General features: G+C 43.3%; 1 protein-coding gene across 12 annotated transcripts in view; it reads left to right on the forward strand.

Annotated features, from left to right (window-relative positions):
- Positions 1 to 12671, forward strand: part of ACACA (acetyl-CoA carboxylase alpha) — a 280816-nt gene that overhangs the window by 242905 nt on the left and 25240 nt on the right. For all 12 annotated transcript variants that reach the window (XM_027626351.2, XM_027626358.2, XM_027626350.2 and 9 more), the window contains 4 exons: positions 2536 to 2632; positions 3510 to 3645; positions 10451 to 10628; positions 12505 to 12617. In XM_027626351.2, coding sequence (XP_027482152.1) covers positions 2536 to 2632; positions 3510 to 3645; positions 10451 to 10628; positions 12505 to 12617 — 524 coding nt within the window. The remainder of the gene's footprint in view (positions 1 to 2535; positions 2633 to 3509; positions 3646 to 10450; positions 10629 to 12504; positions 12618 to 12671) is intronic.

A 12671-nucleotide genomic window follows, 5' to 3' on the forward strand; every position in this document is an offset into this window, starting at 1 on the left:
GCAGAGACATGCTGCCCCAGGGACCCACATCTGGAGCTCACCTTCCTCTCGGGGGCAATCAGTTTTCCTTATCTTGGTGAAAAGTGGCACCTGCTCAAGATTCTCAAACATGCCACATTGGGTTGAGATTTAGATTCTAGCCTTGAAAATAATTCTAGGCTTTGTGGTTCTCTCAGTATAGGAGGTCAGCATGTCTCGTGCTGCCAGTGACAAGGAGCCATCAGATGGCAAATCCAACAGACACGATCTTCCACTGTGACTCTGAATAAGAGTCAGGCCTGGAGTCAGCCCAGACTGAAACTCACAGAGGCTAGCTCCCATTTTCTCTCACATCTCAGGTCTTCTACCCTCACCACAGGCTTCTGGGGCCCAGTGAGAACTATTCTTTGTGCCTGGTAAAATTCCTACTGGGGAGGGGTGGGATGGGGGATGCATCAGAGAGAGAGCCTTTCTACCCAGGATCTATCGGTTTGTTATGGAGGGCCCTCACATCACACTCAGACCAACTTTTCTGAAAATTTGTCTGTTACCTATGCTGCTTCAGTCTTCCTGTCTGTTAAAAACATGACAGGCTTTAAGCCTCAGAAAGCGAAACCTTTGTTAAGGTCTTTAAGATCCTCCCACGGGAAACAAGAGAATAATGCTTTACACTTATGATTGGAAGAAAAGGGATTGTTCTGTGAGCAAGATCAGTCAAGCTTGGCTTTAGTTAGCTCTGCCATTGTTTATTGCAACACTCACTCTGACTTCTTCCTTTCTTTCCATCTGATGAGTTCTGGGCTTCTTACTCCAAACACATACACATGCTCACAAGTATATAAAACACAAATGGAGCTAGCTTCTTGCAAAAGCAATGGCATTTCGAGAAATAAATATAAATGTATTCTTCTGGGATTGTTACTGTAAGTGCTGCCAAAACTCATCTTTGGTATGTATGTTTGGAATATGTGTGCTATTGGCTGTAAATTGTCTTTTATTATTCCATGGCACCTTGTCCAGGGACACACTATAAAACAAGATGTAGCATCTTCATGTGCTAGCCTGATAAAATTTATATGAAGTATAATAGAAAACAGAAGTTGTTCTGAGCTGTTTTCAAGTTCAATAAATAACTGTAATACTCGGATAAAGATGTTCTTTATTAGGTCACATGGGCCCTAATATATAAGTTATAAGTTACCGATTTAGGGTGGCTTTTGCAATTACAAGTTTCCAGTTGGATTGTTAATCATTGTGAACAGAAATATTTCTAAACCCTCCTGTGTACCTCCTGCTCGTTGTCTGGTTGTCTAGAGGGCTTTTGATTCTGATTCAGTGCAGGCAAGTGACAAGGGGGTGGGTGGTCCCCACTCAGGCCCCTGTCAGGCCTCTTGTGATGACAAGAATCCATTTCCAGTAGCCACTATAACAACCAAAGACCATTCTTCATGGAAAAGTTTGTTATGGAGATGCTGGGGGAATGAGAGACTATAACCCATCCCAGCCTCGGCCCCAAGGAATGCAGCTGAGAAAGTGAAGATTGAATCACATTTTCCAGAGTAAGGACTCATCCTGTACCTGCAGCAACTGCCACCCCTCCCCCCACTTTCACTCACCCTCTCTTTCTTCCTGATTTTTACCAGGAAATCTTTGGAGGACGAAGTTGAGAGGGTATCATGCAGCATAGATGCAGAGGCTTTGAGCTCCTGAAGAGTTTTTTTAAATTAACATATGTTGGAGATGAAATGCATACTTTTAATATAGATCGCCTATTTCACCAAGAGTAGTGGCTGCAAGTTATCCCTGTGCCACTGCTCTTTTCCAATGAAAGAGAAAGTTCAGGGCTTATTTAACCACCTCTGCACCCTTGGCACGTATTTTTCATCATCTCCATAACACACCTGCACTTCCCACCCCCCCCCAAAAATACTCTGGACTTTTTATTAAAATAAAACTATTGTTGTGATAATAGCATAGTGGTCTTTATCTTTCAGATACTGAAATATTTATAGACAAAATTATACATTTAATATTTGCTTCAAAGTAACATGGGACTCATGGAGGAGAAACTAGATAGAAATGAAGATGAAACAAGACTGGCCAGGGGTTGATTATTGAAGCTAGGTATTGGGTATATGGGATTCATTGTATTGCCCAGTGTAAATTTCAGGTGCCTCCTCCCTTTCAGACCTTTTCCCTCCGTCTTCACCAAAGAGATGCTCTAGAGTGAGCTGAGAAATTTCATTTGGCATCCACAGAAAAAGGTGTGTGCGTGCATGCCTATGTGTGCACACACACATCTAGACTGTTGTTGGGTCTAACTGCTGAGGCTCACCTAGTACAACCCTTGGTTTGAATGTGGTAGAGAACAGGAGTGATTCTGAGAGCAGTCTTCTACCCCTAGAAGAGTCAGATTTCCCCCTGTTCTCTGTATTTGCAGTTTCCAGCCCCTCCCTCCACACACACACTCCAATCTTTTGATATGGGGCTGGAAAAGAAATGACTAACTGTACTATTTACATATATTGGGTTCTTCTTTGGCTCATTTTTTATCAGGCTAGGAGGAATACCTGTGGGGGTAGTTGCCGTAGAAACCCGAACAGTGGAACTAAGTATCCCAGCCGATCCTGCGAACCTGGACTCTGAAGCCAAGGTTAGTAACCTCGGGTACCCTGTGCTCTTGTGTTCGGAGCTGGCTTTCCCTTCTGCAGAGCCTGTGGATATACTGGGGGCATTGCAAACCATCATGTGCTCACTTTTAAGATGACTCTAAATGGACTACAAGCTAAATTCCAATTGAAAAATTACTTAGGCCTTTAGAGTGGTCTTGTTGATGCTAGAGAACAGTCTATGTTTGTTGGGGAGGTGATCTTACAGAAAGGCAGCTGAGGGCTCTTTGGTCCCAGATTCTCTGAACACATACATGGATGAGCTATTACTAGAATTAAGAAGAAGTCTGCCCTAATGGCAAATGTGAACGCCACCACTCATCTTTGTTTTAAAGGGGTAGATTATATTTTCATATCCGGACAAGAGTCAGAAAATGAGGGGTGGGAGAGGCCAGGGAAGAGGTTACTCAGCAGTGTCACATCAAGTGTCTGTTGACCAACCATAGTACGGAGAAAGCTTGTACTAAGCACAGAGTGAGAGGACTGGGAACTATGTACAGTTGGCTTGTTTTGAGGACTAGTGTAGTTGAGCGGCTTAAAATTGCCTTCAGGAAGCCTACAGTGAGGATTCATTCCCAAGACGGCATTCTTCCACTAGAAGCAGTAAAGTTTCCTCCACTTGACTGAGGAGTGGTGGTGTAATCAGGACTTAAAAAGAGGAATATTTAACAAAGTCAAAGATCCAGGATCCTTTCTTCTTTTTGAATTCAAAGATGATCCTTTTGATAAACAACAACAGTTTTTGTTTGTTTGGCTTGGTTGAGTTTTTAAAGTAAACAAGTAAAACCTTGTTCACCTTGCAGAAATCCCCCCTCAAACTCCATTGTTAATTGCGTCTTCCTTTTTGACTTTCCCCAATAGATAATCCAGCAGGCTGGCCAGGTTTGGTTCCCAGACTCTGCATTTAAGACCTATCAAGCCATCAAGGACTTCAACCGTGAAGGGCTGCCTCTGATGGTCTTTGCCAACTGGAGAGGCTTCTCTGGTGGGATGAAAGGTGATTGGCCTGGCTCTGGGCTGGAGGGGCGTAACTGTTTCCCCAGAACTTTACAGCACAGGGAGGGAGGGTTTATACTAGGCAGAACCAATGGGTATCCTTAAAGCCTGTCACCCTAGGCTTTTTGGGGATTATACTTTCTCTGAAATATATCTTCTGAGTTGCAACTTGAGTGGGAAAATACTGTGTGGTTTTCGATTCTGTACAAAATTTCAGAACAGTCTACTAGTGTGATCTCGTGGGCTGCTGTTGTGGATCTGGCTTTCACAGGTGAATGATAGACTGCTCTGGTGGTCCTGGGGAAGTATGATTGTGCTGGCTATCCTCTGTCCCTCTTTTCTGGGCATATTCTTTGTTGACGCCATGCTCGAATGCTCTATCATGCCTGAGGTAGGTACCGAAATTAGCCTTCACCAGAAGAAAACGAACAAATTCTGTATCAGAAGCTGTTCTTTGTGGTAATTTGTGGTGTATTTTATTATCATCCAACAACAGGCCTGGTGGGCCCGTGGCTCCAGCGTATCAGGCCATTATTATACAGGCTCCGTTCTGTGCTATGGGAATCGCTTAGTGATGTAGGCAGCTAGTATCACCATTTACTGAGAATCCTCCCCGTGCAGAGCCACCGTGGATGGTTCAAGAGAGCCAAAGGAAACTCGTTCTCCCTCTTATAGTAGCGAAGTTCTCTCTCCAATGACCAGAGATTCGTGGCCATGCTGAGACCAGAGACTCCTTACCAGGAGGGGATGAATACACTGGCCAATGTCAACTTTGTTCACTGGGGGAGAACTCAGGGTTGTGAAGTAGTAGAATGAGTTAGGGGAATGGAAGGAGGGAGGAGTTGGCAATGCTGGAGTAGAGTGGTTAGAGAGAAGGACATATAAGATGTGAAACAGTGAACTCAGAAATAGCTTGGGGCAGGAGCATCTCTCCGTCTGAGGGAGGAAAAGCCTGAGACAGTTACCCTTTTATAGATTATCGGCTGTGTGTGAAGAGAGATTAGAGCCTTGTGCCAGCAACTTTCCCTTAACCTGGCTCAGAAGAGCCCTGGACGGCCAGGCTTCCTTGGTGAAATATGGAAGACTAGGCTGGTTTTTCTTTTCTTTTTTTAAGCTGTAAAGTTCCCCTTTGCCCATATTTGCTGGAGAACTACCACATTTTGCACTTTTCTTGGGGGAGACTTGGACTGTACATGCAAATTAATGTTTGTATACTTTTATAGACTCTCAGGTGAATTATTTTATGACGAAGAGAATAAATCAGTGAAAATGCCATGCGATGTTGAAAGTATAGGTTAAACAAGTCAACCTGCACATTTTTATTGAGTTCCTATGTGCAAGGAACTCTGCTAGCTACTTCTGAGAAAACAAAACTGAATCAGAGACAGACATTGCCTCAAGGAGTCAAGAAAAATGTCTTGAACAAAATACTACAGTGTTCAAAAGAGTATGATACTATCCTGAAGTTTTTTCTGGGGGAGGAGCCTGAAAGCCCTTTCATTCATATGTGTGAGGTTTATTTAGCATCCAGTTTCACTTGATCCCAGATTTCTTGGCTGTAAGATTTACATTAAGATGGGGCGCCTGGGTGACTCAGTCAGTTAAGCGGCTGCCTTCAGCTCAGGTCATGATCCCAGGAGGGATGGAGCCCCTCATTGGGCTTCCCGCTCAGCAGAGAGTCTGCTTCTCCCTCTCTCGCTGCCCCTTCCCCCAACTTGAGCTCTCTCTCTCTCTTGCTCTGCTCTCTCAAATAAATAAATAAAATAAAATCTTAAAAAAAAAAAAACGAAGAACAATAACAACAACAAAAGATTTACATTAAGACTTAGATAAGGCCGTGCCAGTACTCCTTAGTTACCTCTCTTCCCAGGGGCCGTTGAGAATTCACTCTTCCTGACATTACTTAGGAGTAAGCCAGCCTGGCTCATTTGTCCTAAGGAGTTCAGAGTTCAGGAGTTTGCTGCTTATAGGAAAAGCTTCAACTCTGCTGCATGTTCTGGCTCAGGCCCAGATTGGCTGCTAGCTGTGCAACAATTAAGATTTGTTGAGCTCCTTTCACCAGAAACCATGCTAACCATTTTACATGCGTTACTGTACATAATCATCACAACAAGCACTTCTAAGGGGTAGGCTATATTATTTATCGGCATTTTATATACATTGAGACTTAGGTTAAGTAAATTTCCCAAGATCGTTTAGCTAAAAAATGACAGAGCTGGGAGAGGAACGCAGATCTGTCTGGCTTCCTGTAGCACAGTTGGCTGAGTTTAGAGCCTAGGACCAAGCCAGCTCTACTAGAACATCTCTAGAATAAACTGTGTAGATTCCTGAGAAAGTTATTAGCCACCTACCTGCCCTCTGCTTTGAAGTTGTCCTTGGTTATTGTGACAAGAAACTTCAAGAGTTCAGATAGGAGTTGTATGGTTTTTTTTTATTGCAGCAAAATACACATAATATTTATCATTTTAACCATCTGTAAGTGTACAATTCAGTGGCATTAAATATATTCACAGCATTATGTAACCGTCAGCACTAAATATACCCCAAACCTTTTCATCATCCCTGACATAAAATCTGTACTCATTAAACAATAATTTCCCCCATCCCCCTTCTCCCCTGCCCTTGGTCAAAAATGAGTTACTGGCCTGATACAGACCAGGGCCAGTTCTGCCTTCTGAATTTTGGTGCTACTGTATCCATTCACACATCACTTAAGATAAATAAGCTTTAGGGAAGATAGAGATCAGTGTGAACGTAGGAGGGGGAAGAACATCGCCTTTCATATTTACATACAGGTCAGGATGTTTTCTACATATTATCTCATGTAAAGGGACCTAAGCTGAGAGTCATTCCATATCCCTTGGGGAGATGTTTGCAGTTTTGGTTTCAGTACTGGCTGGGGATTATGCAGGGAGGGAAAATAAACAATTATGCCATCCCTCAGTGCACACAAACACACAGCCAGGAGCCGACTGCACTGTGGGTAAAATGACTCCAAAATTGTGTGTAATGAGTAGGAAAAGATTAGAGACAGCTCTTGCTATGCTGAAAATTGACATTAGTGGAGGGGAAAAAAAAAACAACTCTTTACTAGTCAGCCTAGGAGGTCTAATTCGAGCAGTAAAAATATAAATAAATAAATAAAAGTATGTCAAGATGGTGTTGGTGCTTTTTTCCCAATGAGTTCTATCTGGCCGGAAGGCTATTCAGCATAATGCAAAATTAAATTATAAAAACTGGCTGAATATTTAGATGGAAGAGCCATTTGGAAGCAGTTTATTTAGACGAACCGGCAATGACCCACAACAGGGAGACATCAAGCGTGAAATTTACTAGAAATTAGCACCAGGGTCCCAGCCTCAGCATGAATAGCTTGATAGGATGCAAATCCCAGTGATATTAAGCTGCCTCACTGCTGGTGCTACAGGGTCACTCTCAGTTGGCTTTTCATGTTATACTTATTATTTTTTCCTGGGACAGGTTATAAATAACAATAAAAAAACATTTATTGAAAACTTTAACTGGAATGAAAGTCTATTTGAAAGTCTCTGATTACTTGGTTGTCAAAATACTGTGTCAGCCGGCCATAATGAACTGATGAGACACATTATGTATATGCAGCTTGTGTATGTCTAATGTTTACCTTCAGCTTCTAACAGATAATCTCGCCCTAAGCCAATAAGATCTGTTCCAGTTTCAAGAGTATGGGGCACTGTGGAAATACCCTACCACCCTGCACCGTGGCTGCCACAGTTTATCCATGTTGTGTAACAATGAAGGCCCTAGGCAGGGTTGGTGCCTGGATGCTGAGAACACACTGGAAAGGCTGTGTGATCAGATGCAGATGTGCTTTGCTCACAGTGCTTAGGAAGTGCCAAGCCCCCGCCTTTCCATTGAAGAACCTATCAGTATTTTCCATTCTCAGTTGCTTTTCTCATGGCCTGAGAATTGACAGTCAGCATATGCATAGCTTTAAAATTCCCTAGACTGATGTCTAGCCTAAACCCTTGGGAATACACTCTCCCCTGCTACTCTTGGCTGTGCTTTTGCTCTGTCTCAGAAATGAAGGGATTTCAGACAAATGTGTGTCAGACTGTTGCCAGGTGCTTCAACCTGCCTTTCAGAATGTGTGGTTTGGGACTGCTATGATTCATCATGAGCATGTTGTTTGTACGGTTTGTTTTGTGTGTGTCCGTTTATATTTTAATAGCCTTTGTTGCTTTTTGGGTGTTTTGATGGTTGGATTGCGGGTCTGTTGGTGTTGCAGGTTAGATGGAGGCATTGTTTTCAGTCCCAAGCTTGTCAGCTATAATGAAGCCTGATGCCCCTTCGTTACTCACAGTCACAGGGCCTGAAGATAATTGCTCGGCAGTCAGATCCAAGCCCTTCACATAGCTGGGAGTGTCATCAGTACAATTTCTGACTTTTCTGAACATAAAAAATCCAGGCAAAATTTACAAATCTTCAGTCATTTATTCCAGTCTCTTTTCTGGTTTTTATTTTACTCAGCCATTGTGTCAGATGCTGGAAAGCAGGTTACCTCGGCCTCATGCTCTTTCGCCCCAGTAAGAACAAGGTCACAGAAAGCAGACTTCAGAGCCCTAAGGGTCTGCGTTCGAATTTTACCTCTGCCATTTATTCACTTATTTAACTAAGTCTCCGTTTACTCACCTATAACATGGATGTAAGAACATGGTTTTCTGATGATTAAATGATTCATATGTGTGTGTATATGAAATCATGCTCCGTGGTACACAGCAGACTAGCCATGGTGATGAAGAGGAGAGATCAAAGTTCATTTCACAAAAGCAAAAACTGCACATACACTCCGCTTCCTCCCAAACAAACTGCATATCCTATGAACTTGAGTTTTTACAACTTAAATAAGTGGGCATACATTTTAAATACAGTCCTTCCTTTCTTTCTGGGGGCTGGATCTGTTCATCGTAGGTAGTACGGACAGATTTTAATATAGATCTTTAACAGACAGAAGTGACAAGCTCTCTTCATTTACCTCTACCTTACTTTTTCCTCTTTCACATAGGATGACTTTGTATGCTATTTTCTGCTGTTTCGCTTTCTTCTTTTATCCGCCTTCCATTTCTTCTCTCCGCACGATACCACTGAGGGCCACTCCTTTCTGTTACTTGTTCAGAGACTGAGACTGTACTCTTGGCAGCACTGAAAAATGTACTGCTAATTACACAATTATTTTATTATGTAGCACTGGTTGAAATATCCACTAAAGAATTAATTTAGTTAAAATAATTTGAACTGAGCAATTATTTTCATAACCACAGAATTAGCGTAAAGCGCTTAAAGTCCTTTATTCCCTGCTCTTCATACAGCAGTTGTGTAATTAGCAGTAAATTTTTTTGGTCTTTGCTTTCCTCCCAAAGGAATAAATGTCTTTGCTCTGATCATATATACAGAGTATGTGACCATACACATTCCTCATAGAGTAGGGAGTTTTTCCTTGGAGCAACTTCTGAATTTTTGAAGTTTCTGAAATTGTCACAGAGTGGCCAGGCCCGGCAATGGAGAGAGGCATATACTTTGCAGTGAACTGTGCTCATTGATGGTTTGTATAGAGAGAGCCATTTTTACTTTGGAGAAGGTGGCAGTTTAATTTGCCAGTAACTACAATGGAAGCAATTTCTATTTGGGTTTGCTCTTAACTTTCTGAAAAATGCTTCTTTGCTTTGGATTTCCAGAATTGATTTATTCCAAATTGAGATCCTTGCTTTGATAGGAAAGTTTGAACTCCGCTGAACCTGTTATTTGGTGTTTAGAAAGGATCCATTGTGGTTCCACTGAAGTGCTCATTAAATATCTGGAATCATAAACCTAAAACTTAGGCCATGTGTAGACTTCAGGGAGCTAGGAGATGGGAAGAAGTCCATAAATTGTTGGGAATTAAATAATAACTGATCCTACTTTCCAAAGACTCGCTTTATTTATGTACCAGGGTACCTTTTCTTCAGGCTGCTCCTGGCCTTGGGGGAATTACAAAGTGTGCTCTTTAGCAAAATGAAGAGGTAGCTCTTCTTTTTATGTGGCTGTGTGATATTTCCAATAACTACATATGCATTTTAAGTTTTTTCTCTCATTGATGCCCTGATAAAAATGCAACTGTTAAAGAATTTGTTGTTCTTCCTGGTTATGTTCTTTCCAAAGTGTGTGTGTGCTCATCCATTCCTTCAGCAGACGCTTATCAAGCACTAACTGTGTCCGAGGCACCGGACAGGACACTGGGGATACAAAGAAGAGGGATGCAGTTTTTGAAGATAAAATTTTTGAAGGCTCCATTTCCATTAGCTGCACATTTTAAGAGCTTATCATATTCTAAGTATCACGAGAAGACTCAAAAAGAGCCTGAATAGTTCCCTCCTTCAGAAAACTTAATGTAGTTAGAGAGATCACATATTGACATGAAAAATACTCAGCATTTGTAGAGCAAGTGTGAATTAATGTGATGAGACCTGAATCCAGCAGTTCAGAAAGGCTATAAAATGGATAGGCAATCCACAGGGCTTGCACGTTGTGTCTTGTGAAAGACCGTACACTTCTCTTGTGCTTTTGAAGATCCCCTGGAGTCTTGAACAGAATACAGGTGGAAATACCCATCCTCTCAGTCTTCAGGGTGGCCAGACAGGACCCAGCGTGGCTGAACCCCCAGGCCTGTCGCCTCTGGTAGGAGCAGCCTCCTCATGGAGGCACAGTGTGTTATTTTCTGTGTGTGCCATGATGTGAACAATATTTGGAAGCACTGTTTTGTGATTTCTGATTTGTCTCCTTCTCCACAGATATGTACGACCAAGTGCTGAAGTTCGGTGCTTACATCGTGGATAGCTTACGGGAGTGCTCCCAGCCGGTGCTGGTATACATTCCTCCTCAGGCTGAGCTCCGGGGGGGCTCCTGGGTTGTGATTGATCCCACCATCAACCCCCGGCACATGGAGATGTACGCTGACCGAGAGAGCAGGTAGCATTCCTTCTTTATTTCCATTCATGGTCTCTAGGGGTGCGCTAGCTGTTGGTTTCCTCCTGGAGAACATTAGAACCAAGAGAACTTTATTTGAATCTGTCTATTCCCAGAGGGCTCCCAGGTCAGAGAAAGAGATTTTCTAGATAGTGTCTGCTAGGATGACAAGGAAAGCAGGTGGGAGTCAGGCTTTCCCAGTGTGAGCCCCCCAGCCCACATTCTTGTACCAAGACGTCCGTCCTCTGTTCCAGGCACTGGGAGAAACTTAGAGGGATTCTCTCGATTCTTGTGCAGATAGGCCTGTTCGCTCTCCCTTTCTTAGACATGTGACAGAGGGAGCTCAAGGTGAGTTGGAGTGGAAGGACTAAATTCTTAGTCTGTGGAGTTCTAGGGTCTTCTTCACCCAGCTCTGCCACTGGCTGGCGAGGAACCTGGAGCAGTCTTACTCTCCCTGAGCTGCTGCTGCTTGTTTGTGGGACGAGCTGCTGGTCACTGAGGTCACTGAGCAGCCCCCGCATTCTCTGATTCCAAGCCAGAGCTGCTCACTCTGGCATTCTGGGAGGCTTGGAGAACACCGTGCTCACGGCGCCCAGAGAACCGTAAGAGAATGTCCCAGGCTTTTGTCGGGAGGTGGTCCTTGAAAATACTTGAGTAAAACAGACCACATGCAGCTTCCTTTCATAATCTGTTTTCAACCCTTTCCAAAATAGGTAAATTTCACATTGTGTTTCCTTGACATTGCCCATGCCAATTCCTGCCTCCGATCATTCTATTAGAGTAACTGTTTCTCTCTCTCTCTCTCTCTTTTTTTTTAAAGATTTTATTTATTTATTTGATAGAGACACAGCGAGAGAGGGAACACAAGCAGGGGGAGTGGGAGAGGGAGAAGCAGGCTTCTGCTGAGCAGGGACCCTGAGATCATGACCTGAGCCGAAGGCAGACACTTAATGACTGAGCCACCCAGGTGCCCCACCTGTTTCTCTCTTTCCCCAAGATTTTAGCCTCCTACTTCAACAGCTGCTTGGGAGAGCCCCATAGTTTTATTGCAAAATCAGTAGGCTAGCAGTCTGTACTGAGGGACTTATTATTTTTAAATCCAAATGTAGCCCCTGATCTGATAGCAGATCACAGACAATTCCTCTGCAGACTGTGGAACAAGACCACCTGGTTTCAGATGCAGCTCTGTCACTTGTTAGGCTTGGATAAGTCTCTTTAATGCCCTGGACCTTAGCTTCCTCATCGGCAAGATGGGGGATAATAGTTCCTTCCCTCATAGGGGATGCAGACTGGGTATAGGATTGCTATGAAGCTTTATATGTAAGCACTTAGAACAGTGCCATGTATATAGGAAGTATTAGCTGTAATTTTTTTTTTTTTTTAATGTAAAACGTGGCTGCTGTTGTTTTTTAAGTTGTCCAGGGTGAAGTTCCTGGTACTAGAACATCATTAATATGCACTAGAAACTAGAAATAACCCTGAGACCTTCCCATAGTGGTAGGCAGAGTGTTTTCGGCCCTGCTTGGCCTGGCCTAGTGTGTGGGAGTCCCACCAGCGACTGACGGCTGTGTGCGGGACTGCTCGGCGTCGACCCCTCATTGCACCATTGTAGATGGTGGAATTTGTATTCCTCTTTTGAGATGGAAGTAGACTGGCCTGGTAATGAGAATTATTTTAATTGCTTTTTGCCTGGCCTTTCTCATACCCCACTTAGACACTTTCTGATGCCTATTTCCCTCCCTGGGGTTACTTCTGTGAGCCATGGGTGGCCAAAACCATAATGAAGCTATTTCCTGGTCTGCAAATTGTAACCGGCCTCATTCTGTTGTCTCCTTCCTTTAAAGTGCCTCTATTTCTGTTTTGTTTCTCTCTGATCCAGGGGATCAGTTCTGGAGCCAGAGGGGACAGTAGAAATCAAATTCCGCAGAAAGGATCTGGTGAAAACCATGCGTCGGGTGGATCCCGTCTACATTCGCTTGGCTGAGCGATTGGGTATGTCTGCTTGTCCTCCTGGCAAATCAATGAGCCATTCAGCTGATTTGTAAT

This window comes from Zalophus californianus, chromosome 16, assembly GCF_009762305.2.
Source record: "Zalophus californianus isolate mZalCal1 chromosome 16, mZalCal1.pri.v2, whole genome shotgun sequence".
In the NCBI taxonomy this organism is placed as follows: Eukaryota; Metazoa; Chordata; class Mammalia; order Carnivora; family Otariidae; genus Zalophus; species Zalophus californianus.